We start from the raw sequence: 27478 nt of genomic DNA on the forward strand, positions 1-27478 counted from the left end.
GGGCCATCCATTCATGGATTTCTTCAGTGCACTTCTTGTATGGAACTGAAGTCACTCAGTGAATGTTATTTAAAGACCCAAGAGCAGTCTCATTGCTGTTGTATGGTCAACATCCAGACTGGAAAACATTAGGGCTGTCCTCGACTAAAGAAATTCTTAGTCGACTAACACTTATACGATTTTGTCGACTAATCGATTAGTTGATTTAATTGACAGAGCTGTGCGCTTTGAGAGGTGGTTAAGACTAGAAAAGCACAACATAAATGTAGTTAATTAACCATCTGTAAAACTGAGTTTCTCCACAATTAATCCTGCAGAAGCACCACTTTAAATCTTGTGTTTACCATGAATGTGCTCAGAAGTTTCTTGGAAATAGGTAATTAAGCATGAATAAGCATAAAAAATGACTAATCGACTAAAGAAATCTTAGTCGACTAAGACAAAAACGACCGATTAGTCGACTAATCGACTAAGAGGTGGCAGCCCTAAAAAACATCTTAACATTTGTTTTAGGGCCAACACCGCAGTTGTAAAACAGCCTTTTCTGGGTTTTTCTGTTATTGTCCCCCGTTTAACTGGGACAATTAAAAGTTCATTTTTGACATTTAAAATAGTAATCATGACTATTTTATGAAAACCTTTTGAAATGCTGCTATTCTTTCGACTTGAGTAATCTACGTTAGCAATATGTCAGTAATATGTTTGCACCAAAAACCGTCTCTTCTCCTCTCTCTGTGACAGTTGTTGTTGCTCCATTGACCCTGGGCGGCATTGTTTTTTTTTAAATCTGCCGTCCGTCCAACCACGCAGGCAGAACAATACAGCAGTATTATGTCACCGACTGACTGACAGAATAGATATGTGTGTATCTGTTTGATGCATTTTCACTCAGGTAAAATCTTTTGTGCCTTTAGTTTGCTTCCTGACCTCATTGTCTCTGTCGTGCCCTCCTCCTCCCTCCTCTCCGTCCAGCAGGGTTTGTTTTGGCAGCCCTGGGTGTCTGATGTGTGGGTGGCACTGGGTCGCACCAGGGTCTGGACCCAACAGTGCCCCCCCCATCCTCAACCCTGATTTTGCTGACAGGGCCCAACCCACCATGAGATAATGCCATTCCAGTGGGATCGTGGCTAAAGCCTCTCTTTCTGGCTCTCAGGTATATAAAGAGGAGGCAGCTGCAGAGCAGAGGAGAAAGCACTCTGGAAACATTCTTCACTCGTTGCTTTTCATCAAAATTCTGTTCTCTTCGTTCTTTGCCGCACCTCCCTTCCTTTACCTGTAGGACTCTGAGCTGAGCAGGTACATCTGCCAACCTGAGCCACGCCAAGCCGAGCTAGACAACGCTGTCTACAGTCACTATGGATATTGCCATCCAGCACCCTTGGTTCAGACGTGCCCTGGGCTCTGCCTACCCTGCCCGACTCTTTGACCAGTTTTTCGGCGAGGGCGTGTTTGACCACGACTTCTTCCCTTACACCACCTCCACCATCAGCCCCTATTACAGACAGTCGCTGTTCCGCAACTTTTTGGACTCTTCCAACTCCGGCTTCTCTGAGGTAACAAGACCAGACTCAGGCTCCTCCATGCCAGGAATCATATAATTACGCCTCTGATACTTTGGAGAAAAATGTAGACAAAGTTTGTTTAACCCATATGGTCATAGGAGAACAGATATAAAAAAAAAAGAGAGAGAAGAATTGTTTTCATCTGCCTCCAAACAAGAATGTTTTAGTGAAGTTAAAATCATGTATAAGATCTTTGTTTATTTATTGTTCCAGTGACAGTCTTGAGTTAGTTGCTCTACATCTTAAATTCTACTGTGCTCATCACAATTCAAAGTCAAGAAAAGGCATTTATAAAAGTTTAAGAACCTAAAAAACTTTGGTTCAAGCTCTTAAAGAAATCTATATTTTGATAATGTTATGATACAATGGACCCTCTCTATGCTTGCGTGTGTCCCACAGGTGAGGTCTGACAGGGATAAGTACACAGTCTACCTTGACGTCAAGCACTTCTCTCCCGATGAGCTCAGTGTGAAGGTCACTGATGAGTACGTGGAGATCCAGGGCAAGCATGGAGAAAGACAGGTAATGCTTCTATTGTCTCTTATACACATGTCACTTGTAATATTAGTTAGTGAGACTTTTATATAGTTATATAAGAAATGGGATCAATGTGTGCAGACAGGGCCATCTAATATTTTGGTTCATTTCCCTCCATAGAGCAATGATACCTTGATCCAACAATACTATAGTTTGTAAAACATATATCGAAAAAGTGTCTCAGAATAAGTAATATAACTGCTTAAAGGTAATGATTGGAGGCATGGTTTGATGTTCAACAGAACACATTTAAGAGGGGGCTCTGTAGTTGAAACGTTGTACGTCTAAATTTGTGTTACCATTATTTCAGAATAGTCACACTAAATTCAATTCAGTTCAATTTTTTTTTAAAGTGTCATATCATAACAGAAGTTATCGCAGGACACTTTACAGATAGAGTAGGTCTAGACCGCACTCTATAATTTACAAAGACCCAACAAGTCCCCCCAAGTGAAAGCATTTAGCGCAACAGTGGTAATGAAAAACTTGCTTTAAACAGGCAGAAACCTCAGACTGAACCAGGCTCTTGGTGGGCGGCCATCTGCCGCTTACGGTTGGGACACAGAGACACAGATACAGATATACAGAAATATGATTCATAATGATTATAGAAGTTGGCATGATGCGCAGTGGCAATTAAAGTAACAATAAAGATAATAGAACTATGACTAGAAATAATAGTAATATCAGTGCAGGGCGTAGGACGGTGTCGAGCAGGACCGCGGTACCAACGATCCAGGTGCCACCACAATCCAAGGAAATCTGAGAGGCGAGAAGCATGAGGACTCCGGGGAAGAAGTTAGTAACGTGCATTAAAGGGACATGAATGCACACAGATGGAGGGAAAGAGAGAGAGAGAGAGAGAAAGAGTGAGGAGCTCAAAGGAAGCCCCCTGGCAGTCTAAAACTATAGCAGCATAACTAAGAGCTGGACCAAGGCAAACCTGGGCCAGCCCTAACTATAAGCGTTATCAAAGAGGAGAGTTTTAAGCTTAATCTTAAATATGGGGATGGTGTCTGCTTCCCGAAACCCAGACTGGGAGTTGGTTCCACAAGTAACTCTGCATTCTGGGAGCGCAGTGCTCTAGTTGGGCAATGGGCTACTTTGAGCTCTTTAAGATATGATGGTGCCTGACCATTTAGAGTTTTGAAGTTCAGGAGAAGGATTTTTAATTTAATCCTGGATGTTACAGGAAGCCAATGCAGAGAAGATAATACGGGAGAAATATGATCTCCTTTCCTAGTTCTTCTTGTCAGTACACGGGCTGCAGCATTCTGGATCAGCTGGAATCTAAACTAAACTAACTAGTAGGACTGTGCCCTCTGCTGGAGGGTCACCATTGCATAGCTGCACACTGTATCTATCATATATCATCTTTGACCCACTTGGATTACACCACTATGCTTGCCTTGAGCATTTTATTTTGTATTTTGAGTAGAAACACAAAGTTGGAAAACTGGTGATCAAACATTTTATTTCCAGGATTGTTCAGGTGCAGCCGTAAATTCCACCGGATGTCCCTAATTTTCGGCCGGATGTCTGTCACCATCCGCTTTCTTTGTGTTGGCATTCTAAACTGAGGACTATGGTTAACTGCTCCTCAGATCTCTGCAGGGTAAATCCAGACAGCTAGCTAGACTATCTGTCCAATCTGAGTTTTCTGTTGCACGACTAAAACAACTTTTGAATGTTCCACCAAAACAAGTTCCTTCCTGAGGCTATTTTGCAGAGGCACCGTTGCTCCGTCCGGCGCTTAGTGCCGCCCAAGACGACTGTAATTGGTTTAAAGAAACGCCAATAAACCAGAACATGTTTTTCTCCCATTCCGGAGTACTGTGTGGACTAGCCAGACCCTCCTTTGCAGCGTTGTGGAGGAAGGTCTAGCAATGCTAGACAACAGTGAGAAGGACCCAAAAATGCAATACATCACATAACATGGTCACCGATTTTTGTTCACAGGTCCTTATAGTTTAATTATTATTGTATTTATTCAATATTCTTCCTTAATGCCAGTAAAATTAAACCATGTCAAGTGGAAAAATTAGTAGAATCTCTCCTGGGTGTATTTACTCTGCAGTACTAGCTTCAGATTAGGAAAGAAAAACTCTACCCATATCTGCTTATCCTCAGTCAAAGAAAAGTTCATATAAACTTTTGATCCATTATGAAGGCAGACTGCTCTTCTACCAAACTGCTGAAAAGTCAACAGAATCTGTTTTATTAAATTTCCAGTGCATGTTTCTAACCAGTGCTGAATAAGCCAAGCGTTTTGTAGCCAAATAATAGTCTATATCCACGACGTTGCACTTCCGGGACTGCTCTGTTGTACACTTTCTTTGTGTTGGCATTTTAAACTTCGGTCGATTTATGAGGGCTATGGTTAACTGCTCCTCTATCTATCTGTCCAATCTGAGTTTTCTGTTGCACGACTAAAACAACTTTTGAACGTACACGTTCCACCTAAACAAGTTCCTTCCCGAGGCTATTTTGCAGAGGCACCGTGGCTCGGTCCGTGGATTGTGATTGGTTTAAAGAAATGCCAATAAACAACAGTACGTTTTTCTCCTATCCTGGAATGCTGTGTGGACTAACTAAGGTCTGGCAAAGCGAGACTACTAGCCAAATGATTAGTACAATGAAATACATCTGGTCACTTTAACTTCCTGTCAGCAGGCAAGACCACCCGGTTTTAACAGCACACTTGGAATACACAACATCATGAGGCAAATCCATCACTTTCATACACATTCTGTTAAGCTACAATACATTTGAAATATGCTGCAGGAGCTGCTAAGTCGTTTGTTGTACTTCCTGATAGAACCTCCAAATCTTAAAACCTCCAAAATAAAACTTTTATCCCAACTCACTGTTGCTATTTTGTTGTGAGATTCTTTGATTCTTTTCTTTTTCTTATCTTTGCACAGAATATATGGCCATTTATATAAAGACAGAATTGAGTTCTTGGAGTGAACAGCTCCTTTTGACCATTTAGTCTTTTTCCGTGGACTGACCCCGCCACTGTGATGTCAACCTTGCTGTTTTTCAGGACGACCACGGTTACATCTCTCGTGAGTTTCACCGCCGCTACCGCCTCCCCTCCAGCGTTGACCAATCAGCAATCACCTGCACCCTGTCAACTGATGGTCTGCTGACTCTGACCGGGCCAAAGATCAGCGGGGGGAGTGAATCTGGCCGCAGCGAGCGCAGCATCCCCGTCACCCGTGACGACAAGACCAACGCTGCTGCGTCCTCCTAAAGGCCAAGTAGTTGGGGTTGATCAGGGGTGTGCTGGAGGGGCTCGCCCCCCCCCCCCCCCGTACACCCTGCATCGACTGGGATGGACGACCACAGAATCTCTATCCTCCACCCGTTGGCTTCTTCTTCTCCCTTTCCCTTAGAGGATGTCTTTGTCCTCTTCGCTTCACTTTCTTCCTTGTTGATTTTTCTTGGCACACTCTTTACAGTTTCATTAGTAGGCCTATCATTGTTTTGAGCTTAACAAAAATCTCTCCATGAGGATTGTTAAGTGAGGGGCAGCTGGAGTTTCTAAGGAGAAAACTCATCCAAGGATGAGATAGTCATATGACCTGGCTTCATTCTGCTGATTGTTGTTGATCTGTGTCAGAGTGAGAACTCTAACAATACAGATGGTTGGGGTTAAGCTTGGAGGTAAATGTCACACGTGCTGTCCCAGATTTTTCCAGCAGTGAAATTCTCTGAGGTCCTGGCTGCTTCCATTCTTGACTCTTTGAACCCTCTTGTCTTAAATATATCCTGTACTGTAGTCTAGGCCTTGTTCAATGGATACCTGCTCATTACTGAGAAGTCCATACTAAAGAAACATATAATAAAGCTGTGTAATTAACAAAAGGCAACTTCTATGTGGATTTATTCTTTACTCTTTATATCATGTTTCCGTTCAATCAATGTTGTGCTATTTGCTAACTGTGACATCACTGTAAACAAAGAGACCAGGCCCATGGGCCTTATTAACAAAGTATTTATAGTTTACATGTGACTTATCACTTACTTCCTGTGATGGTTAAAGTTTACATGGTCCTACTGAGACACATTTATGAAGAAACATGTCATTACCTAAACAACAAAAAGGTCATTTGTGTGCACCATCCTAAAAATATCTCACCCCAGTGTTTTGCTGATCCCATCAACAGCACAGAGACACATACGAAGTACTTGTTTATAGTTATAAGGGCACTCCAATGATTCGCACAAAAAAAGAAAAGGTCACAGTCAAAGAAGTAGAGACCCAGGTAATCTGACTATTAGTGTCTTTTTTGGGTCAAGCTCCAAAAACATAAAGTATATGCTACATTTCCTATTATGTAACTCAACCTTACACCTCCATGTCTTATAATGCCTTCCAGTGTGTCTGCTTCAGCTTGTAATGCATTCTTTTTGTTACAAATGTTTAGTCTCCACCTCCACACTAACGTACTGTAACACTGCTCCTCTAGAGCTACAACTTCTTCACAGTTTTTGATGAAGCTTAATGGCAACTGCACATGCTTGCATTCATCTATTTATTGGGGGTGTTTGTCTAGAGCATTGTAAATGTTATTATTTACTAACTACTACGTAATAGATCGGTTATAATCCATTAATAAGAACGACAAACAAGTTGGGAAAATCTCTCTGACAAGTGAGTCATAAAGTTTCAAGTTATTTATTGACATATGCGCGACAATAAAAGAGTTGTAAGTTTGGCAATGACAAACTTACAACTCAGGCTTCCATTAACATTATATATAATAATATATAATATAAAATTAATTATATATATTTGTGGAAGACAGGTGTACATTAATTACAAAATGAATAAAAATTAATGGAATGTAATGTAGCAATTGCATATGCATACAGTAAAGAGTGTATACTACGATATAAACAGGTGGTCACCCGGACAGCTCAGTTGGTAGAGCCCATGTATGGAGGTTTACTACTGGAGGCCAGTCGCGTATAGGTGTAGAAGACTTTCTCGTAAAAAAGGGAAAGAAAAAAAAAAAGATGTTTTCCAGACCGGAAGCCTCTCCAAAAGAACAGGGTTCGAATCCCCCCTTACCCAAAAAAATTGTCCTGTATTTAGTTCAGAATATTATGCTACAGCATGTCTGTATTACACAAAGCAATTATATATAAAGTTTTTAACCGTTTAATGTTAAATTTAATTCAATATGTTTCTGAAAAATGATGTGGAAACAATATGATAAGACCTTGTGATTTTAAGGTCATGACAATAATACTTTTACATGCTGCTAGTGGTAAAAGTTGAATTGAACTTAATAGTATACTACCATATAATGATACAAAATTCCAAAGCAATGTATATATTTATACGTATAATTTTATTTCATTTTCTATCACTTTTACTTCCTCAATCAAATGACAGTCATAGTAATGCTCCCAAGATATTTCATAAAGAACAACATCATTCTTAAACACAAAATAAAAACTGACATTGACACATTACTTATTTATATAATTCAAATGTTATATATAAAACAAATTAACAACTAAATATGGGTATACATTTACGGAATAATTTATTATTAAAATATTACACATTTACACACGTAGAGGGAACACTAGAGTGCATGTAAAGGTGCTGAGAGACTATGTGAGGATGATGATGATGATGATGATGATGATGATGAATCAGACCAGACGTCCAGTGAAGGTGAATACAGTGAAATTAAACTAAAGATCACAATTGCTTGGCTATGAAAACCGAAGAAACAGTCCTGACAATGCACAGTGTGTGTGTCTTGTGTGCGTGAGTGCGTGCGTGTGCGTGCGAGAGGATATATTTGTCGTTTGGTGGGTTAGCAGTCCATTTGTCTGTCTTCTCTTTGTATCTTTGTGTCTCTCAGCCTCATAGAACCGACAGTTTGAACTCCCCCCAGGTCATCTCCTTCCCCATGCCCTGTGCCTTGTAGGGGGAGAACACTCTGGAGGGGCAGTAGATGTATTTCCCTGGTACCCCGGGGAAGCTGTCATGTACAGTATGTGAGGGCTGCCAGGGCCCTGCTTTAAGGGTTGATGACAGAACCTGCACAGGCGACCTGTTGGAAGCTGCACTGCTGACTTCCTGTTCGCCCTCTCCTCTGACTCCATCTACGACTTCAGCTGACTGTAGGCTAAACAGTTCCTGGTCATCTTTTTCTGCTGCTTGATGATGATGATGATGATGGTGATGATGATGATGATGATGTTCTTGTTGTTGTTGTTGTTTAACCAGGATGTCTGGCCCAATCCGCTCCACTGTAGACCGGCTCAGAGACTCCTCCTAGTGCGGAGCAACAGGTGGAGGGGTTGAGAATGGCAGGAGCATATTTTTATTATATAGTTTCTTACCAAACTCGGACAAAACATGCATCAAAAATTGTTTGTGGATTGCGTGAAGAGTTGTTTGAAATAAATTCAGTTAATTATATATATATATATATCACATTTATTATATATTATATTCCCCCATAGTCTTGACATTTTGCATAGGGTAACTGATTACTAATTCAACCTTATTAAGCCTATTAAGCCTGACCATTACCTGGTCTGTAGGAGGATGGTAGGTAGGTCATTTGAATGACCTGTATCCATGAAAGACTGCCTCTGGTAGCAGCTGTGTGCTTCAGAGCCCTGCTGAAAGACCACTCCAGCTGTGTGATCAGCACCACTCCAACCGGATCTTCACCGGTCTCCTGCAATACAGCATCACATATAGTGATTTAGTCAGTCTAAGCCTACAGATCAAAATAGTTTGCGTTCATTTTGCTATTGAGTTATATTACTCTCAAATGCAATCATACACACGTTCACTGTGTAAATCCCTACATGCTAAATAGAGCAACCAACAATCACAATAACCTGTCACACATAAGATACATAATAGATATGTGACTTTTTTTTTTAAAAAGTTGTAAGCTAAATTAGGAACAATTCAATTTCCCAAGTGTCAGACTGAGCAGAATATGGAGCATGCAGGAGACAGACTGGGGCAACAGCCATCCCGTGTAAGAAGAAAGGGCATTAGAGTGTGGGGTGCTGAGGGGGTGAGGAAAGGGCATTAGAGTGTGGGGAAAGGCGACAGCCCAGTGAAATATCAAATGAGATAAGGGCAACAATTACACTTTAATCAACCATGGCCTGAGCATGACAGGCTGGGTGGAGAGTGCAGACTCTTTTCTTTTTACCTGCACTGTACAGCAGTTCCTAATAGTTTTGCTTTTGTATATCTTTTTTTCTGTACAAGCTTTCTTTATGTATATTTCATATGGCTGGTATGTACACACAATGACAAGATACATGTTTTGTTGAAAATGTTTTTGTTGACATCAATAGTATTCAGCTGCCTCAATATAAAATGTTAGACTTCGGACAATATTCCATAGTGGGCAACTATCACACTTTCAGATTACACTGTCATTAGACAGGATGTCTTTGCATTTTGACTGTGTTGGTCCAAGCAATAATTAATAATGATTGTTTTGATGCCACTTAGTTATTCATTGATGGATTTATTTACATTTGAAACAGGATTTCATTATTTTGATTGAGTAATCACCTTTTATAGGTCACATAGATTATTGGAATGCTGAATGTGCCATGTGGTGTGAGAGTTGTTCTTAGAGTTTTGACAATTGTAAATTTGGTCTGGATTACCTGAGAGTCTGTGGCCACCAAAGCAGCAGGGCAGTGATCCTCGGTCTCCATAGCTACAGCAGCTGGGATGTTGGGCTGTACCCTGTGCTTGTCACAATTTAACACAACATGACGACAGCCTGGCTCCACATGCTGAAGTCCACATATCATCTGAGCTGAGGAGGTAGAAGGGGCTGGCAGCGGGGCCTTCAGCCTGGCTGTAAGAAGATTTTGGTCACAAAAACATTCAGGGCATTCATGATGGTTTAAAGTAAGACAAAACAAATAATAACCTTTCACAGAAGCAACAATCCCAGAGGAGTCATCAGGCTCGGCAGGTCTGGAAACCATCGCTGTTGGCTCCGTCCTGTGTGCTGTAAAAACAATTCAGAGTCATTTTCCTCACACAGTCAAGTTAGTTTATTCTTCACAATGTGTCTTTATATGTTTTCTCTCTAACAAACTGTGAATACAGACTGAAAACACCATATTTCCTTAAATTATGAATCACTATTTATTTGTCATGAAAAAAACAGTGCTTTTCAGAAAACAGGTAAAGCACAGAAACAATATGAATATATAGTAAGCACACAATCAAAGATGTGGATTATTGTGCCTATTGAATATAGAAATTTAAAATGCCAAATTTTAGACTGCTGCTGCTGGCCCTGAAAGCACAGCTGACATTAGACTATTATCATGAACAGTAGGAGTAAGAGTTTAAAAAATACTCTGGTTATTAAACTAGATCCACCTACTTAGTTCAGTGTCAAATTTAGATGGAGAGAGATTAAGCATCCCCCTCTCCATCGCCACGAGATGACTGTAATGGTGACATTTATTGTGTGTCAGGTATTTCCCTGATGGAGCCTTCCCTAAAGACACCGTAATCTTTCCTGGAAAGAAGTTGGATCCTGTGCACAGAAAAACACAATGCACATAATAACTTGTATGATTTTATTCATGAATATAATTATACTATTATCATAGATAAATAGATAGATAGATAGATAGATGGATAGATAGATAGATAAATAGATAGATAGATAGATAAATAGACAGATAGATAGACAGACATAGATATAGATAGATAGATAGATAGATAGATAGCAGAACAAAATGTTTCACCTATTAATCTTAACAATTTAATATTCTGTTTGGCATAGAAACTAAACCCCATTCCAGACATGCTGTAGTATTATTATTATAACGTTACCCATTGAAAATATACACTATAGTTGCCTGAAATAGGAAGTATTTATGTCTCAGTGATATGATTTTTAAATACAAAACATGTAGAAGCATGCAGCAAGAGAAAAAAATGAAAATCAGACAGGTCTTCCACAAAGTAACCTTATTACAATTGGTAAACATTACTGCAAACGCTAAAATATAACGTGATGCATAACGTTAATGTATTAACCTTAATGTTAGCTAACATCATACCATTAACTAAAAACAGTTAGAACCTGTCAATCATAAAACACTAAACGTAACGTAACACTTTCCCATATAAACAACGGAAACACGTACATTTACTACTTACTTTTGATAAGTTTACCATCTTCTTAGACAACAGAACAGTGATTAAAACGCCGTACATATCCATATAAAACCTCCGTGGATTATACTCTCTACCGCTGCTGCTGCTGATGATGAAGGCTGTCACTGTAAACAGGAAACGAAGAAGAAAAGAGTCTCTCCTTAACTCTATCCACAGGGGGAAACAGCGCCCCCGAAATCCAGCTTGTGGCCACAAATATATGACAGCCGTAGTTTAAGATTTACCATAGAGAATGAATGGTAAAAGTTAAGAGAATTAAGCCCTACTATGCACCCTGCATAATCGTTATTATAATAGCAGTATTAAGCTAATGGTTTATTCATGTTTAAGACAATAATAATAATAATAATAATAATAATAATAATAATAATAATAAGGCTTTAGTCGCCTGAAAAAGAGCTCATTCATTGCAATTAACATTTCCAAATGGATATTGACTTGGGGGCGTTTTCAGACCCGTTTGTTTGCTTTGTTCGAATTCATTTGTTGCATTTGTAAAAGTAATATCAAAAAGTTAGTAACGTTATCTTCATCGCCACTGCACCAGGTGCTTCCATGACACTATCAGTCATGCTTCCTCCTCTTCTTCTTTAGTTTTGGCCTAGGTTTTTTTTTTTTTTTTCATCAGGTCACCAACTGGAATTGAGCGTGCATTATTTATCTTTGCAATTTAGGGTTAGATTCCCCAAACCTGCTTTTTTTTTCCAGTGATTTTATTTTGTAGTAACGAGTAACTAAGATGCTTAGGGGAAATGTAGAGGAGTGTAGTGGAGTAAAAGTAAAAGTTCCCGGATACGTGAAAATTCTACTTAAATACAGTAGAGAAGTATTTGTACCTGGGTACATTGCAACACTGCAACAAGGACAGGCTTATTATGGATGTCTCTGGCCCCCGGAGTAGGCCTACGTGTCTGCTTAGACAAATTGTGGCCCTTGGAAAAATGTAGTTGATCGCTTGATTTAAAGAAATACAAACAAGGCAGAGGGGTTTTCCCCTATCCCAAAATAGATAAGTGATGTAGATAGGTCTGGCAATGCGAGACTATGACAAAAGTAACACACAGGTGAGTCACAAGTAGGCTAAACAAAGGAGCTGATTGTTGACTACAGGACGAGATCAGTGAGGTCCAGCTCAACCTCCGCGGCGATCTGTGAAACTGCATATTGTTTAATCCGAGGGGGGCGTGGTAAGGATGACGGGCACCTTGCAATATAACGCAAGATCCAATAGGAAACAAAGATCTGAATGCATCACTTGGTAATTTAATTCGTCGCCGTTTTTAGTAGGCCTAGTTGTATTACTTAATAGCCTAGATGACAGGAGGATAGAGAGAGAGCGAGAGAGAGAGAGCGAGAGCGAGAGAGGGAGAAGAGAGCTCACAGCTGATTTCCTGCAACATCTAAACGGACGACGGACCAGGACACCGCTCACCTTCGGTCGGCAACTTTTCATTGCGTTAAGAGCTCACGGACGTCTAGTTCATTTTCCTCTCAGGGAGCCGGAGTCCTGACTGACCGCAGACCGATACAGCTCCGCGGTTATTAGGCTACTGGTGAGCGCGGTACACAGATATACATACGCACCGAAATAGTAACTTCTTTAAATACAGGAACACAACAGGAAGCAGCTGAGTCGGCAGAGTGCGGATTATACTTCACCACATTAGAACACTATTAACCGTTCAACAAAGGGTGACAGACCGAGAGACCGCAGGGATGATGAGAGAGCGCCCTGGGCTGGAGGACGTGGCCGAGGAGGAGGACTTATTCGCCGCGGAGGGGAGCACGCTGGAGCGCCGCGGATTTCAGGTGTGTGTGTGTGTGTGTGTGTGTGTGTGTGTGTGTGTGTGTGTGTGTGTGTGTGTGTGTGTGTGTGTGGGGGGGGGGGTTCACTGTCCTGTAAAACTGGGTGCTTCATTCTACTGTTCCTACTATACAGCCAGCATAGTCATAATTCACCTAGTTTAGTAGCCTACATTGTTATAGGAAAATAATAAAAATACAGTCGTCTGACTATCATCTGTTACAACAAGAGCTGTATCCTTGTCTGTTGCCTGGTGCAGTATGATGTGTTTAAGCACAAGCTGCCATTGAAAGAACTGTGTAAAGCTCAGCTGACAGCTGGTTATATTGGCGTTCAAGATGTGTCCCTCTGTGACTGGAGCCAGATTAGCTCAGTCAACCTGCTACAGAAGTCTACAGATACAAAAATGAGAGTGTGTTTGTAGGTTCCTGGAGAGATGGAGGTGGAGAGGACAGTGGAGGTGGAGGGCCAGCTGTCGGTGTCCCAGATGGAAGAAGAGTTTGCCCAGCTGACCTTCAGGAAGCAGGTGTCATATAGGTAGGATACAATAAACAGAAAAAGTGGAATGAGGTCCACTTCCTGTTAACCTGTTTTACCTGAATGTTGTCATGTGTGTGTGTGTGCGTTTGTAAGATAACAGTTAAAAGTGCTGTCTCACAGGTTTTTGTATCCAAACTGAAAAGATAAAGATCAGGTCCCTCCCTGACACAAGGTGTTAAACATTTTTTAAGCACGATAACGTCTTAACTCCTAATTGTAGCAAGAACCAGGTGTTTCTTTTTAACAAGATATAACTGATGTAACAAAATGATCTGAGCTCAAGGGTCCACCACCAACTAGGGGTTTCACAGTCTAAGCCTGTGTGTTCACCAAAGTGTTTTTTTTTCCTATCTGAAAATGCCAGGCTTCCTCTGAAAAAGCCCAACTGGGAATGCTTAATAGCAGTTTGGAGGTGCAGCGTGTTTGGTTTTTATTAATTTTTTTGTTTTGATTCTATGAAAACGGGGTGAAAAGTCATAATTTGAGAGCTGTGATGGTCGGGCGGGTGTTTTTCTTTAAACAAGGTTGATACCATACAGACCTGTGGCTTCTACGGGAGTATATACCATCATTTCACAATCTCATAGCTCGTGGTAAGTCTACCTTGGATGGTAAGACATTATGGCTAATAATCAGAATCTGGATTCACAAAATGATAGAGATTTATACTTCCGGAACCACACTGTTGAGCTCTATTTAGTATTCATCATGTAATCTACATATCTTTAGTCACATAATCACAATTGGTGGTATATGGGGAAAGATAGTAACCCCTGTCTCTGTTCAAAGATGGTCTCTGGTATTGGATGTCAATGGTTATTTATTTATATATATATATATATATATATATATATATATATATATACATACATACATACATACATACATACATACATACATACATACATACATACAGTGGGGGAAATAATTATTTGACCCCTTGCTGATTTTGCAGGTTTGCCCACTTACAAAGAATGCAAAAATCTACAATTTTAATCATATACATTCTAACAGTGAAAGACAGAATCCCAAAGAAAATTCCAGAAAATCACATCATATGAATTTATTAAAATTGATAACCATCTGATGAGGAAAAACAAGTATTTGACCCCCTGGACAAACAGCATGTTAATATTTTGTACAAAAGCCATTATTGGCCAGCACAGATGTCAAACGGTTTTTATAGTTGGTGACAAGGTTTGTGCACATTTCGGCAGGGATGTTGGCCCACTCCTCCCTGCAGACAGCCTCCAAATCATTCAGGTTCCGAGGTTGTCGCCTGGCAACTCGAATTTTAAGCTCCCTCCAAAGATTCTCAATCGGATTCAGGTCTGGAGACTGGCTAGGCCACTCCAGAACCTTGATGTGCTTCTTCTTCAGCCACTCTTTTGTTGCTTTGGCGGTGTGCTTAGGGTCGTTGTCGTGCTGAAACACCCATCCTCGACCCATCTTCAGCTCTCTCACTGAGGGAAGGAGATGTCGGTCCAGAATTCCACGATACATGGCCCCGTCCATCCTCCCCTCAATACGATGGAGTTGTCCCGTCCCCTTGGCTGAAAAGCACCCCCAAAGCATGATGTTGCCACCATCATGCTTGACGGTGGGGATGGTGTTCTTTGGGTTGTACTCTGTGTTCTTTGCCCTCCAAACACGACGAGTTGAGTTGAGGCCAAAAAGTTCTATTTTGGTCTCATCTGACCACATCACCTTCTTCCAGGCCTCTTCTGAGTCGTCCAGGTGGTGAATGGCGAACTTCATGCGGGCCTGTACATGTTTCTTCTTGAGCAGGGGGACCTTGCGTGCGCTGCAGGATTTCAATCCATGACGGCGTAGTGTGTTACCAACCGTTTCTTTTGTAACTGTGGTCCCAGCTGCCTTCAGTTGATTCATCAGTTCCCCCCTTGTGGTTTTGGGATGATTCCTCACCGTTCGCATGATCAGGGACACCCCACGAGGCAAGATCTTGTGTGGAGGCCCAGACCGAGGGAGGTTGGCGGTGGTGTGGTGCTTCTTTCATTTCCTGATAACTGCACCGACAGTTGATCATTTCTCTCCAAGTTGCTTTCCGATTCTCTTGTAGCCCATCCCAGCCCAGATCAACAATCTTGTCCCTGATGTCCATAGAAAGCTCTTTGGTCTTGCCCATGGTGGTGATGTTGGATGCTGGTTGTTTGGGTGTTGACAGGTGTCTTTTATACAGGTAATGAGGAGAGGCAGGTGTATTTGATGTAGATAATTGGTTCGGATTGGGGCTGTGTCTTAAAGAAAGACTAACTGGCTTGTAGGAGCCAGAATACTTGCTGTTTGTCCAGGGGGTGAAATACTTGTTTTTCCTCATCAGATGGTTATCAATTTTAATAAATTCATATGATGTGATTTTCTGGAATTTTTTTTGGGATTCTGTCTTTCACTGTTAGAATGTACATATGATTACAATTGTAGATTTTTGCATTCTTTGTAAGTGGGCAAACCTGCAAAATCAGCAAGGGGTCAAATACTTATTTCCCCCACTGTATATATATACACACACACACATACATACCCATAATTCAACATCTGCTTACTGACTCCTGGGACAAGGTGTAAGTGAGAGAACTTGTGCGCCTCACGCAGACTTCAGACCAGCGTATACAAGGTACACAAACACAAGGTGAGATACAGAATCGAAAAACGCAAACAATCATAAACATTAATTTCATTTCATCTTTATTTGAATGGGGACAGATGCTACGGCATAGACATTTGTGCAACAAATGTCCAGTGTACACCATCACAGCATTTATTGCGATTGCTTGTTTGCAATTTCCCGTCCCTAGAAGGGCGTTTTTTAAACAGTCATAAAAACAAACATTAAACATTTGAAAATACAATAAGCACATAAACATACAAGGAACATCCAAGGCAATTATGTTTCACTAGCAACGCACCCCGTATACGTATGTACCATGACAAACCATCCTTAATATAATTTAGACCAGCCATTGTTTAGCCAGTAAGGAACTAAAACAGTGTTCACTTGCAGTTAGGTCATAAACTCCCCAGCAACCTAACTGGAAATGTGATTTTTGCACAAATATTGACTAAATATATAACAACCAGGCCAGGAAACGAGTTCTGAGAGAATAATGTTTTGATTTAGATATAGATTTATTTAGTGACTTTTTTTCCAAATTCACTAATTTATAAACCCAATGACCGTATGAATAATATCAAAGAGTGCCTAGAGTCTGCAGGTTTTTATTCTACTGAGACACCCAGCAGTGACTTCACTGATTAGTTTCCTTTTCTTTGTGTTCAGGGTGTGTGCTTAGTCCTTAGCGAGTTGAAAGTAGTACATTACATTTACTCTCGTTATTGTGACAAGGTTTTTTTTTTTTTTGTACTACATTTCAAGTCACATCTGTTACAGAGTTAAAAAAAAAAAAGTCGTGATAAACTGAGAAGAAGCTGCTGGTGTGTGCCATCAGTTGACACTCTTCGCAGATGTTCTACATGTGTACGTTCACTGTACAAAAACTCACTCTATAGAAAAGGAATGTATTTCTGGTCTTTGTGGTGCGGTTCATTTTACTCTGAGTACATTTTAACTCTTTACTTTTATACAATGCTACTTTTACTAAGCAGCATTGCTTTTACTGTTGCCAGATCATTGTAAGTGACATAAAATGTCCCACATGAAGACCTCTGAAAGGATTCAGGGAGTTTTGTTGTGTTGTTTTCACAAAAGGTCTCCCCATCCATTACCACCAGGTAATGTACACATTTCCAAACTGAATGAGAACTGAAGTGGAATCTTCTCATAACTCCGTCTTCTAACTTCGACAATTCATTCACCGGCAGCTGCTCTGATGTGAAGTCAGTTCGTTTGGCGGCCGGTTGAAGGATTTAATCTAACGTAGATTTAACCAACTGTTCCTGCTGTATTTCTTACTTCACATTACAGCCCCCTGTATGCCAATATTAACACTGTTGCAGTTGCTTTCTCTGTGGATGAAACATTGGCCTGTCTGTTGCCTTAGAAACGGTCGGCATGTGATGGTCTCTAATCTGATTGTTGTTCCTCTTCCTCCGTAAACAGGCCTCTGCCTTAACAGCTGTCCTCGCTGCTCCAGGAAAACCTTCTGTACCTGGATGTTGTCTAGACAGCTGATGTGATAAACAGATGATGATAAATACACAGACTGGAAGAGAATTTAAAGAGTAACTTAACAAACAAGGCTGGTACCAAGCATTGTTTTACTGATTTCTTTAGTTGAAATTAGGGCAGGGACTCGATTAAAAAAATTTATCTAATTAATTACAGGCTTTGTAATTAATTAATCGAAATTAATCGCATTTTAATTGCATAAATATTTTACCTGAGAACAGTGAGAAGTAATTTTTTTCACATGGATTTTTAGTATGCCATTGAATAATGACTGAATTCATAAGCTTAAGCAACAAAATATTGTTTATTTTTGTTCAACCAAGTCCAGCAGACCAGTGCAATTTTTGCCATTAAGTGTAGCAATAGCATATTTAGAAATATAGTACATTTCAGAAATTCAGGTAGCCTATAGGTAGGTAGACCTTCTGTAAACTATGTTTTTTTTTTTAAGTAAAACACAATACTTTCAAGTACATTCAGACTTAGTTACCCTGGTCCTTAAACCAGTCATCTGGTGGAGTGTGGGTTGGGTGTGGGTCCTTGTACTCGGAGTGTGGCTAACGTCCACGCTAGCTGCTAAATGTTTTGCGTCGAGGTGATACTTGAGGCTCGATGTGCTGCGGTGATATGCAAATTCCTTGTTGCATAGCTTGCACACAACCATGCTTTAATCGACGCTTCCATCCATTCGTTCTTTATAACAAAATTTCCCATCCACGGAGCCAACCAAAGCGGTCTCGTCCGCTTCTTCGTTCATGTTCACTGTGGTTTGTTGTTGTCTGAAGTCATGAACGCTAGTTGGTCCTCCAGTATAATCGGTCCGCCGAAACTCATCCAGTGAGAAACGTCCCGCGGTGCAAAAATAAGTGTGATTAAAATGCGTAAAAAAATGTTTAAGTGTTATTTTTTGTGTAATTAATTAAGGCATTAAAGTCTGTAATTAATTAATCTTAATTAACGCGTTAAAGTCCCGGCTCTAGTTGAAATGTTTAAGCTCGTTGCCCCTTATCCAAACTTTGTGTGGTGTTTTGTGCAACCGGCCCCAGGTCTTATACACTGAGAATGGACTTTTCAGTCGATCTCTGAGTACACTTCTACATCACTGCAGCAAGGTGAGAAATTCAACCGCTGGAGGTTAGTGAATACTTCCAACATTTTAACATTGACTAACCATTTAGCTGGTGGACAAAAAGTTGACGTTGAACCCTGCATACCAGCCCCTAATACTCCCACTAACTGAGTGGTAAGCTAAGCAAGAGAGTATGATAATGTACTCACTGAGTCAAAAAGGCTGCCTGGCTCTTGATGGCAAGATGGCTAAGGCCGGTTACACACTGCCTGCGTGGTGTGAGCCTGGCGTTTCTGTTGTGTGTCAGCTGCGTGGATTTTTCTGTCTTTACACACCAGAAATGTGTCTGACGCGGTGCTGCTGCTGCTAGCCTTGTCTGGACACATGTATGTTTCCCATTGATAAAATGAAATACCATGTTAAACATAAATGCATACTGATTTGATTACAGCAAAGACAACGTCGGCAAATAGGCTATGGAATATTTAGTTCTGTACTGACAGGTGCGATATTAGAAAATCAAATTTTTTTTTTTTTAAAGTTACATTTATTATTTATTATTAGTTGCATTTATATCAAAACATCAACATTTCATTTATTAATTAGATTCGTGTCTAAATGAAATATAAACATCTTTTCCTATCCTATTTTGCCTGGAAACGCTTCCAACACGCTTGCGTGTTGCGTGGAAAAATAGGCGTCGGTTCTATTTCTAGCGGGCACGCGTTTTCGGCGTGTCTCGAGCCGTGTCACGCAGGCAGTGTGTAAGCGTTGAACTTGTTAACATGGGAGCCGAAATATGAACGGACACGCTTGCTCCCGCAGAGATATCTTGTATAATGTTAGTTTTCAAGTGACAAGTCTGTAAATTAAGCTAAAGCTGCATTTTGTACACAGTACACACTTGTGTTATTGTGAAATGTTGATAAATCAGAAAGCTATAGTACTATGTTTGCAAGTGCCCTAGCTTGCTAATACATAACTATCAGTAGCTTACTAACAGCTAACTTGTCCTCTTTGGTAGACAAGGGTGCTAAAATCATCATTTGACAAGCATATCTTGTGTTTTTTAGCTAGCTACCGGCACTTTGTGGAGTTATTTTTGTTGTGGGCGGGACCTAAATGCACTCTCTCTGTGGTAGGATGGAAGTGGGCCATAGAAGGATGTGATTGGCCAGTGTTTAGATGAGAGACAAACCAGTCAAGGGGGGCCAGTCAAGGGATCTCTCTCCTCTCTGTGGGCCAGTCAGTCAAAGGACAAGGATGTGAATGGCCACTGTTCACATGAAAGACACAGAAGTGGGCCAATCATGTGACCTCTCGCACGACTATTTTACTTGGGATCCGTGCGGAGCATAGCGCCACCCATGACGATTGTGATTGGTTTAAAGAAATGCCGATGAACCAGAGTAGCGTGTGGATGGTGTGGCAAAGCGAGACTATTGCCAGATAAGTGACAACTTAGTTTGGTTAATTTTCTGTAACATCTGTGGGATGAAGGCATGTTAGGTGGGTGAAATTAGCAAGATATTGTTCGGGTTTGGTCCCTCTGCTCCGCCCCCACCGCAGGGAGACTTCTTTGCCGAGAGAAATGATGACAGCCTGGGAGATGGACTGTCTGGTTAGCCATCTTCCATGACTGTGTCGGAGGCCAGATAGTAAGACACAGTGAAGCTGTTCATCAGTCAGCTTCTTATGTCACTGCCAGCATGAGGCATAGTCGCAACATAATTTATCACTAATCCAGATGGGATTATGGGATTGTGTGTTAGTGTTGTTTGTGTGTTAGTTGTGGGGGTTGGGCAGGCTGGTATGGCTCTCAATTCTCCTGACTCACCACAGGAGTTATGTAAGGCTCAGTGTCTGTGTCTGTGTCTGTGTGTGTGTGTGTGTGTGTGTGTGTGTGTGTGTGTGTGTGTGTGTGTGTGTGTGTGTGTGTGTGTGTGTGTGTGTGTGTGTGTGTGTGTGTGATCTTGTGAAAACTGCCTTTTCTCAGACGAGGTAATACTCCTCTGCCACTTTAGGATTTTATTAGGATCTCTATCAGCTGATGCAGAACATCAGCAACTCTTCTCTCTAGTCTTTATTAGGTAGACCTTGCCAGTACCAGGCTGGATGCCCCTTTGCCTTCAGAACTGCCTTAATTCTTCGTGGCCTAGATTCAACAAATTGCTTAAAACATTTCTTATAAGATTTTTGGTCTACAAGACCGCGTCCCGCAGTTGCTGCAGATTTGTCGGCAGCACATCGCTCTCTCTTTCCACCACATCCCGAAGGTGCTCTATTGGATTGAGATCTGGTGACTGTGGAGGCCATATGAGTACAGTGGTGATTTGAGCTTTGTGACATAGTTATCTTGCTGGAAGTAGCCATTAGAAGATGAGTAAAATCTGGTTATAAAGGGCTAGACATAGTCAGCAACAACACTCAGGCGGTGGCGTTTAAACTATGCCCAATTGGTACTAAGGTTCCCAAAAGTGTGCCAAGAAATGATCCCCCACACCATTACACCACCACCACCACAAGCCTGGACTGTTGATAAAAGGCAGGATGGATCCATGCTTTCATGTTGTTTACGCCAAATGATGACCCTACCATTCCAATTTGAAGATCCTGTGCAAATTGTAGCCTCAGTTTCCTGTTCTTATCTGACAGGAGTGGCACCCGGTGTGATCTTCTGCTGTTGAAGCAGACTTCAAGGTTCGACGTGTTGTGCGTTCGGAGATGCTTTTCTGCATACCTCGGTTGTAACCGGTGCTTATTTGAGTTACTGTTGCCTTTCTATTAACTCAAACCAGTCTGGCCATTCTCCTCTGACCTCTGCCATCAACAAGGCATTTTTGACCAGAGAATTGCCACTCACTAGATATTTTCTCTTTTTCGGACCATCATCTGTAAACCCACAGGATGGTTGTGGGTCTGAATGGCACCAACAACCATGCAGCATACCATTCTTCCCCATTCTAATGCTTGGTTTGAACATCAGCAGATGGTCTTGACCATGACTACATGCCTAAATGCATTGAGTTGCTGCCAAAGATAGAACCATTCAGAGAACCCTGATTACATACAGAAACATTAGTAACAAAAATATCATGTAGTCTGATCCTGGCATTAAATGTCACCTTCTTTTTCTTACCCTGTCATTTTTACTGCATAAACTGTGTGGCTGTATAGAATACAAACATCAAAAATGTAATCAAGGTTACCACTGCATCTGGTATTTGTAATCACACATTCGCAATGGTTGTCACTGACAATAGAGCCTGCAGATGGAACACAGGCCTGCTGCCTTCAGACAGCTGTAAAGTCAGTTAATTAGCTGAAAGGGAAATACTTCATACATGTTGTGTTGCAGCTGACAGATGATGATAAGACGGACATCAAGCACTGTCTTCCTGGCAATAATAATACTAATTGGAATACAATTTCGTTTATTCTGTATAATTAGATATGTCTGTTGTTTGAAGGATGCCAAATGGAAATAAAACAGACTGGACAAGCATGATTAGAAAGAGTTTGTGTCAGGTTTGTGATGCCTACTAACGCAGACAGTCTTGACGTCACGCTTGCATATATTTCTTACTTGTCTGGACAAAATGTTCACCTCTACACAAAAACTAAAATCTTAATGTCATAATTTTATCAGGACATGCTCCAAAAAGATGAACTTTTTATAGTTTGGCCAGTTTTTATCTTGCACCATCATTATAATAAAATACGTAAGGTTTTCATGGGTCAACCTTTTTTGTTGTTGTCTTGCAATCATCGATGATATAAATTGATGACGTTGAATTGTAAACCTCTGTGCAGTGTTTTATTGTGTAAGAAGCCCTTTGTGGATCTGTAAGTCAAACTGGACTTTGACTGTTTTTCATTGTCACACTGGTACTGATTTCGGTCTGAAAGTTGAGCACAATCATGATAAACAAAGAGTTAACCTTAGTGCCACCCTCAGTATAAACTTTATATTTTATCTGCTGGCAACGCTCTCAGAATAGTAAAATTATGTTTTTGTTATACCGTGAGTCATAATTATCTTTTTAGTCTCTAACAGCAGTAGCAGGCCTTTCGTCTTTTAATCTTCTTTCTTGTCTGTGTTTGCCAACTGATGCTGTCTGTGGTAGTTTTACCTCAGCCTTAGTCAAGACACTGATGATCATATTGGTGATCATGATTGACAAGGGTTGATGCATTAACTTGACCGGCTGAGGGAGTGGGAGGGGAAGAACAATGCACCGCTTTCCCCAAGCCAAAAAAGTTACATAATGTAACACAACAGTACACCAGATGGAAGCAAACCCAGATGGCGGAGTTAAAAAGCAAAGGACAGACAGGAGCTTAGAGGGTTTAGCCCACCTATCCAAAACTGCTTTAACTCCTTCTGTTCATAGGACTTGGTGTAATTTTCAGTATGAATGCCTTTACTTGTGACTGAAGCCCAATCCGGTCCACCACTTGATGAAAGTGGCCACTGCTTGTGAAAACCCAGACTGTCTAGTCTTATCCCTCAAAGACCACATCTCTCTGTATGCCATAAATCCCGTAGAACCAAAAAGACACTTGTTAGATGCTAAAACATAAACCATAAGATATAACACCATGTAATACCATGGTTCTCAACCTTTTTGAGTTGCGACCCCCCCAGAATAATGAGGTTGGTGTTCGTGTGAAAGTTATGAACGCACGCACGCACGCACGCACGCACGCACGCACACACGCACACTGGCTTTCTAATTTTAAATGATGAAAATCATGTGAAAATTCATGTGTGGATTCAATGTGAGAGGTGGGGTTGAACATCCTTTGAGCTCACGGTGGTCATTAATTAAGGCTAACAGTAAAATATCATTTTAAAAATCCATCAGTCTGAACAGAAAACACTCCTCTTCCTCATGATCAAATCATTTTAACTCATAGCCGGCTTGAGTCATTTGAATGCAATGATTTTGAATTGCAAATTTACAGAATTGCAAATTCACTTAACTCCAAAACACAACTCTAAACAAATTTTTGCCGTAAGGACTACCTACAGAACTACCTACACAAGACTTTCAGACTAGATGCTGGCTCTTTGATGGAAGTAGTAGAGGTAAAGGAGGCAAACTGATTTCATCAATCGGTCCAATCCAGAGGCAGCAATCCCTTTTGAATGGACCAATCATCATGGGCGTAAATCTCATCTAACAGAACACAATTATGCTTGTAGAGGATATGTTGCACACAGAGGAAAGCCTTAATACTATCATTAGTGTAGCATGGAGACTGTACCATTATCCTTCTTTTCAGTGTTTCTCTTGATTCAACGAAAAAGCTGACTAAATTGACCAAAATATTCTTCTTTAAAACCATTGATTTATTTTTAAATTTTACAATCAAGCCACAAAAATACCTTAAAACATAATGACTTATTTTGAAAAGGTTTGAAAAGGTGTCCCCATATAAAAGAAATTCAGTGCTTTTGTACACTTGTTAAATTAGCTGATCATAATGTGAATTAGTGAGCCACTGTTAAAGCTCATCTGCTAACCCTGAAAGCCACACACACATTTTTTTTAACTAACTGCCACTTAACATCATATTGAGCAAAACACAACAGTAGATCTTCAATATTCAACTTAATATCCGTTCACGCTCATAACGTTAGGCTTATCACCGTGTTAACGTTAGTTGTAGTGGGTGCATTTTTTTCCGACAGGCTATTAAACAAGCTAGGTAACACCCTGAGACCGACGATGTTGTGTACGACAGCCAACTACACGTTTTATGTCCTATTTAATATCACCAGATCAATACCGTGTAGATACGTTTTGTTTGTTTAAAGGCAGAGAGATGTGCTGTTTCAACAAGGTCTTCCGTGTATTCGTAGGACCTCCAGGCGCTTTGTAATCCAGCCTGGAACTACAGTGTCTTTGTACAGTAAATCCATAATTATGAATACATAAACCAAGTTACGTAATGTTAGATATCTCCGCATCGCTTCTAGTGAGTGTTCTGATTGTCTGTGAAAGTTGTCAGTCATCTAGGTCATAGTTATCCAAGGGTTTAAAAATCATGGACCTGGTTAAAGGTACTCCGAACTCCGTTGTTCTGATTGTTTAGCACGAAGGCCATCGTAGGCCTTCCAGAACCATCTAATCCAGCCTGGGACCGCAGTGTCTTGTCAGAAACAATAATTCCAGAACGATATCCACAACTGAATGGTTATTTATTCATCTTTTAATATGAAAAGGGATTGTTTTACTGTTGGTCCTGGCCATCTTGACTCCCAGAATACACCAGAATGGGGTGAGGGTGTGGACCAATCAGGGGCCGTCTTTCTAAATGTGTCAGAGATGTCTATGTGGATGCAACCTTATATCCTATCAGATCTTTAGCCTACTATTATATACAGTAGTACCCAAAATGTACTTCACTAATACATGTACTAAACATGGAAGAACAAGCTGAACTAATGACATAGCAGCCTAAATGTAATAAATAACAAAAAGATTTATTTGGATAAATTTGGATTGTGCAACAAGGCAGGCCTGCTTGGTTATTTTAAGGGAATGATTGTAAAGATTTACAAAATATGTTTACGACATTTACTCTCTAACTCTAAGATGGAAACAGGTATACACGGTGGTGCACTTCTACGAGCAAATTACGTTTAGCCATGTATTCAGCTAATTCAAAGCTCACGTTACTGTAATGTTATTGTGTGAGCAGTTAACGTCATTCAATATTGTATGTGTTGTTTTGTTTTCCAAGGTGCAAATGTTCCACCAAAACAAGTTCCTTTCCGAGACTATTTTGCAGAGCCACCGTCGCTGCATCCGGAGCTTACCGCGCCCAAGACGATTGTGATTGGATAAAAGAAATGCAAACAACCCAGAGCGTTTTTTTTCAGCTATCCTAGAATGTATGTGTGGTGTAGCCAGACCTTACTCCATAGCGCTGTGGGGATACAGTAGCGTGTGGATGGTTAGGCAAAGCGAGACTATTGCCAGATAAGTGACAACTTAGTTTGGTTAATTTTCTGTAACATCTGTGGGATGAAGGCATGTTAGGTGGGTGAAATTAGCAAGATATTGTTAGCTAACTAGCCAGCGGCTAGTATAGAATATAAAAATATAGTCTGACAATGCCAGACTATATTTTATGTGACTTATTGACAGGAAAATGGACAGGAAGTGATGTCAGGAGAAAGGCAGCTCGCTCAGTAAATAGGTGTGTGTGTGTGTGTGTGTGTGTGTGTGTGTGTGTGTGTGTGTGTGTGTGTGTGTGTGTGTGTGTGTGTGTGTGTGTGTGTGTGTGTGTGTGTGTGTGTGTGTGTGTGTGTGTGTGTGTGTGTGTGTGTGTGTGTGTGTGTGTGTGTGTGTGTGTGTAGACGAAGACAGGCCATTCAGAATGTCTGAATGAGTGTGATTTGACCTTCTGATGTCTAATAGCAGACAGGAAATGCATTGGGGATGGCACAACTAACGTTTGGATAAAAGCGTACAAACTTTTCAAATAGTCTAAATAGTTTTTTATTTGTGATAGTTACAGTGTATATCTTTGTGTCCCCTGATGGCCAAGACTTGGGAGAACAATTTTCAAAAGCCAAAAGTCATGTTTATTATTGTTCTCTTTGAGATTTAATGTTTTTGTTTAGTATTTCTGTCTTGTTAGTCATATAACAATGTATAAGCTGACGTGACATCCCCGCAGCATACATATCCTGATAAGCCCGGGTTGGCTTAAAACTAAAAGATGTCTACTGTATAACTTAATTGTGCATTACAGGGTTGAGGTTATACAAGCATTATCACACAAGGAAACCAGGTGAACCAAATAATTAAAAATAATGGCTTAGGCCCCAAAGGGTTAAAGCATTGTTCTTTTCCATCCCTGCCACAGTACAGGTTCTACTATCAGTAGTTAACCTAAACAATACTAATGGTTAGTATGAACTGCTAGTCTGCATGGTCAGATACAGTAAGTAGGTTAATCAATGTCACTGATCACTGCCATCCCCCCACAATGGAGAGGAGATGGAGTCACTGTCAAGTACACCATATTATGCATCACTGTATCTCACTACTTTGCTGTTTTTGTAATATTTTCATAAAGCAATTAATAAATTAATAAATTGTAATGCCACAAGTAATGTTATGATATGATACACCCCCAACCGGCACCGTCAGACACCGCCTCCCAAAAGCCTGGGTCTGTCCCAGGTTTCTCCCTAAAAGGAAGTTTTCCTCAGCACCCGAGGTTTCTCCCTAAAAGGAAGTTTTCCTCAGCACCCGAGGTTTCTCCCTACAAAGAAGTTTTTCCTCGTCACTGTCGTACTAAATGCTTGCTCTTGGGGGACTTACTAGAATTGTTGGGTCTTTGTATATTATAGAGTGTGGTCGAGACCTACTCTATCTGTAAAGTGTCTTGAGATAACTCTTGTTATGATTTGATACTATAAATAAAATTGAATTGAATATAATGTTATATGTTTAATCAGCAACAGAATGGACAAGGCTCGATAATACCTGATTTACTGGATTGATTTCTGTGGCAATGTCTGCAGCATTGTTATACATATAGTCTAGGACTACATTATTATACCATCAGGAATAAC

The 27478-nt window shown here is 40.6% G+C and overlaps 2 protein-coding genes and 1 long non-coding RNA gene across 4 annotated transcripts in view; 2 read left to right on the forward strand and 1 right to left on the reverse strand.

Annotated features, from left to right (window-relative positions):
• The first annotated feature begins 1355 nt into the window (after window positions 1-1355).
• Window positions 1356-5355, forward strand: cryaa (crystallin, alpha A). The gene is made up of 3 exons (XM_028572351.1): window positions 1356-1553; window positions 1962-2084; window positions 5146-5355. The coding sequence occupies exons 1-3, from the start codon at window positions 1356-1358 to the stop codon at window positions 5353-5355; spliced, it is 531 nt and encodes a 176-aa protein (XP_028428152.1).
• Window positions 5356-12633: 7278 nt separating this feature from the next.
• dgkza (diacylglycerol kinase, zeta a) overlaps window positions 12634-27478 on the forward strand; it is a 131351-nt gene continuing 116506 nt past the window's right edge. For both annotated transcript variants that reach the window (XM_028571708.1, XM_028571709.1), the window contains exons 1-2: window positions 12634-13128; window positions 13548-13660. In XM_028571708.1, coding sequence (XP_028427509.1) covers window positions 13036-13128; window positions 13548-13660 — 206 coding nt within the window. In that variant the 5' untranslated portion in view covers window positions 12634-13035. The remainder of the gene's footprint in view (window positions 13129-13547; window positions 13661-27478) is intronic.
• On the reverse strand, window positions 16353-19195 carry LOC114550820 (uncharacterized). Its single transcript, XR_003691756.1, has 2 exons — window positions 19089-19195; window positions 16353-17809 (listed from the first exon to the last, which is right to left on the reverse strand). It is a non-coding gene; the product is annotated as an uncharacterized LOC114550820 (long non-coding RNA).

This window comes from Perca flavescens, chromosome 24, assembly GCF_004354835.1.
Source record: "Perca flavescens isolate YP-PL-M2 chromosome 24, PFLA_1.0, whole genome shotgun sequence".
Taxonomy (NCBI): Eukaryota; Metazoa; Chordata; class Actinopteri; order Perciformes; family Percidae; genus Perca; species Perca flavescens.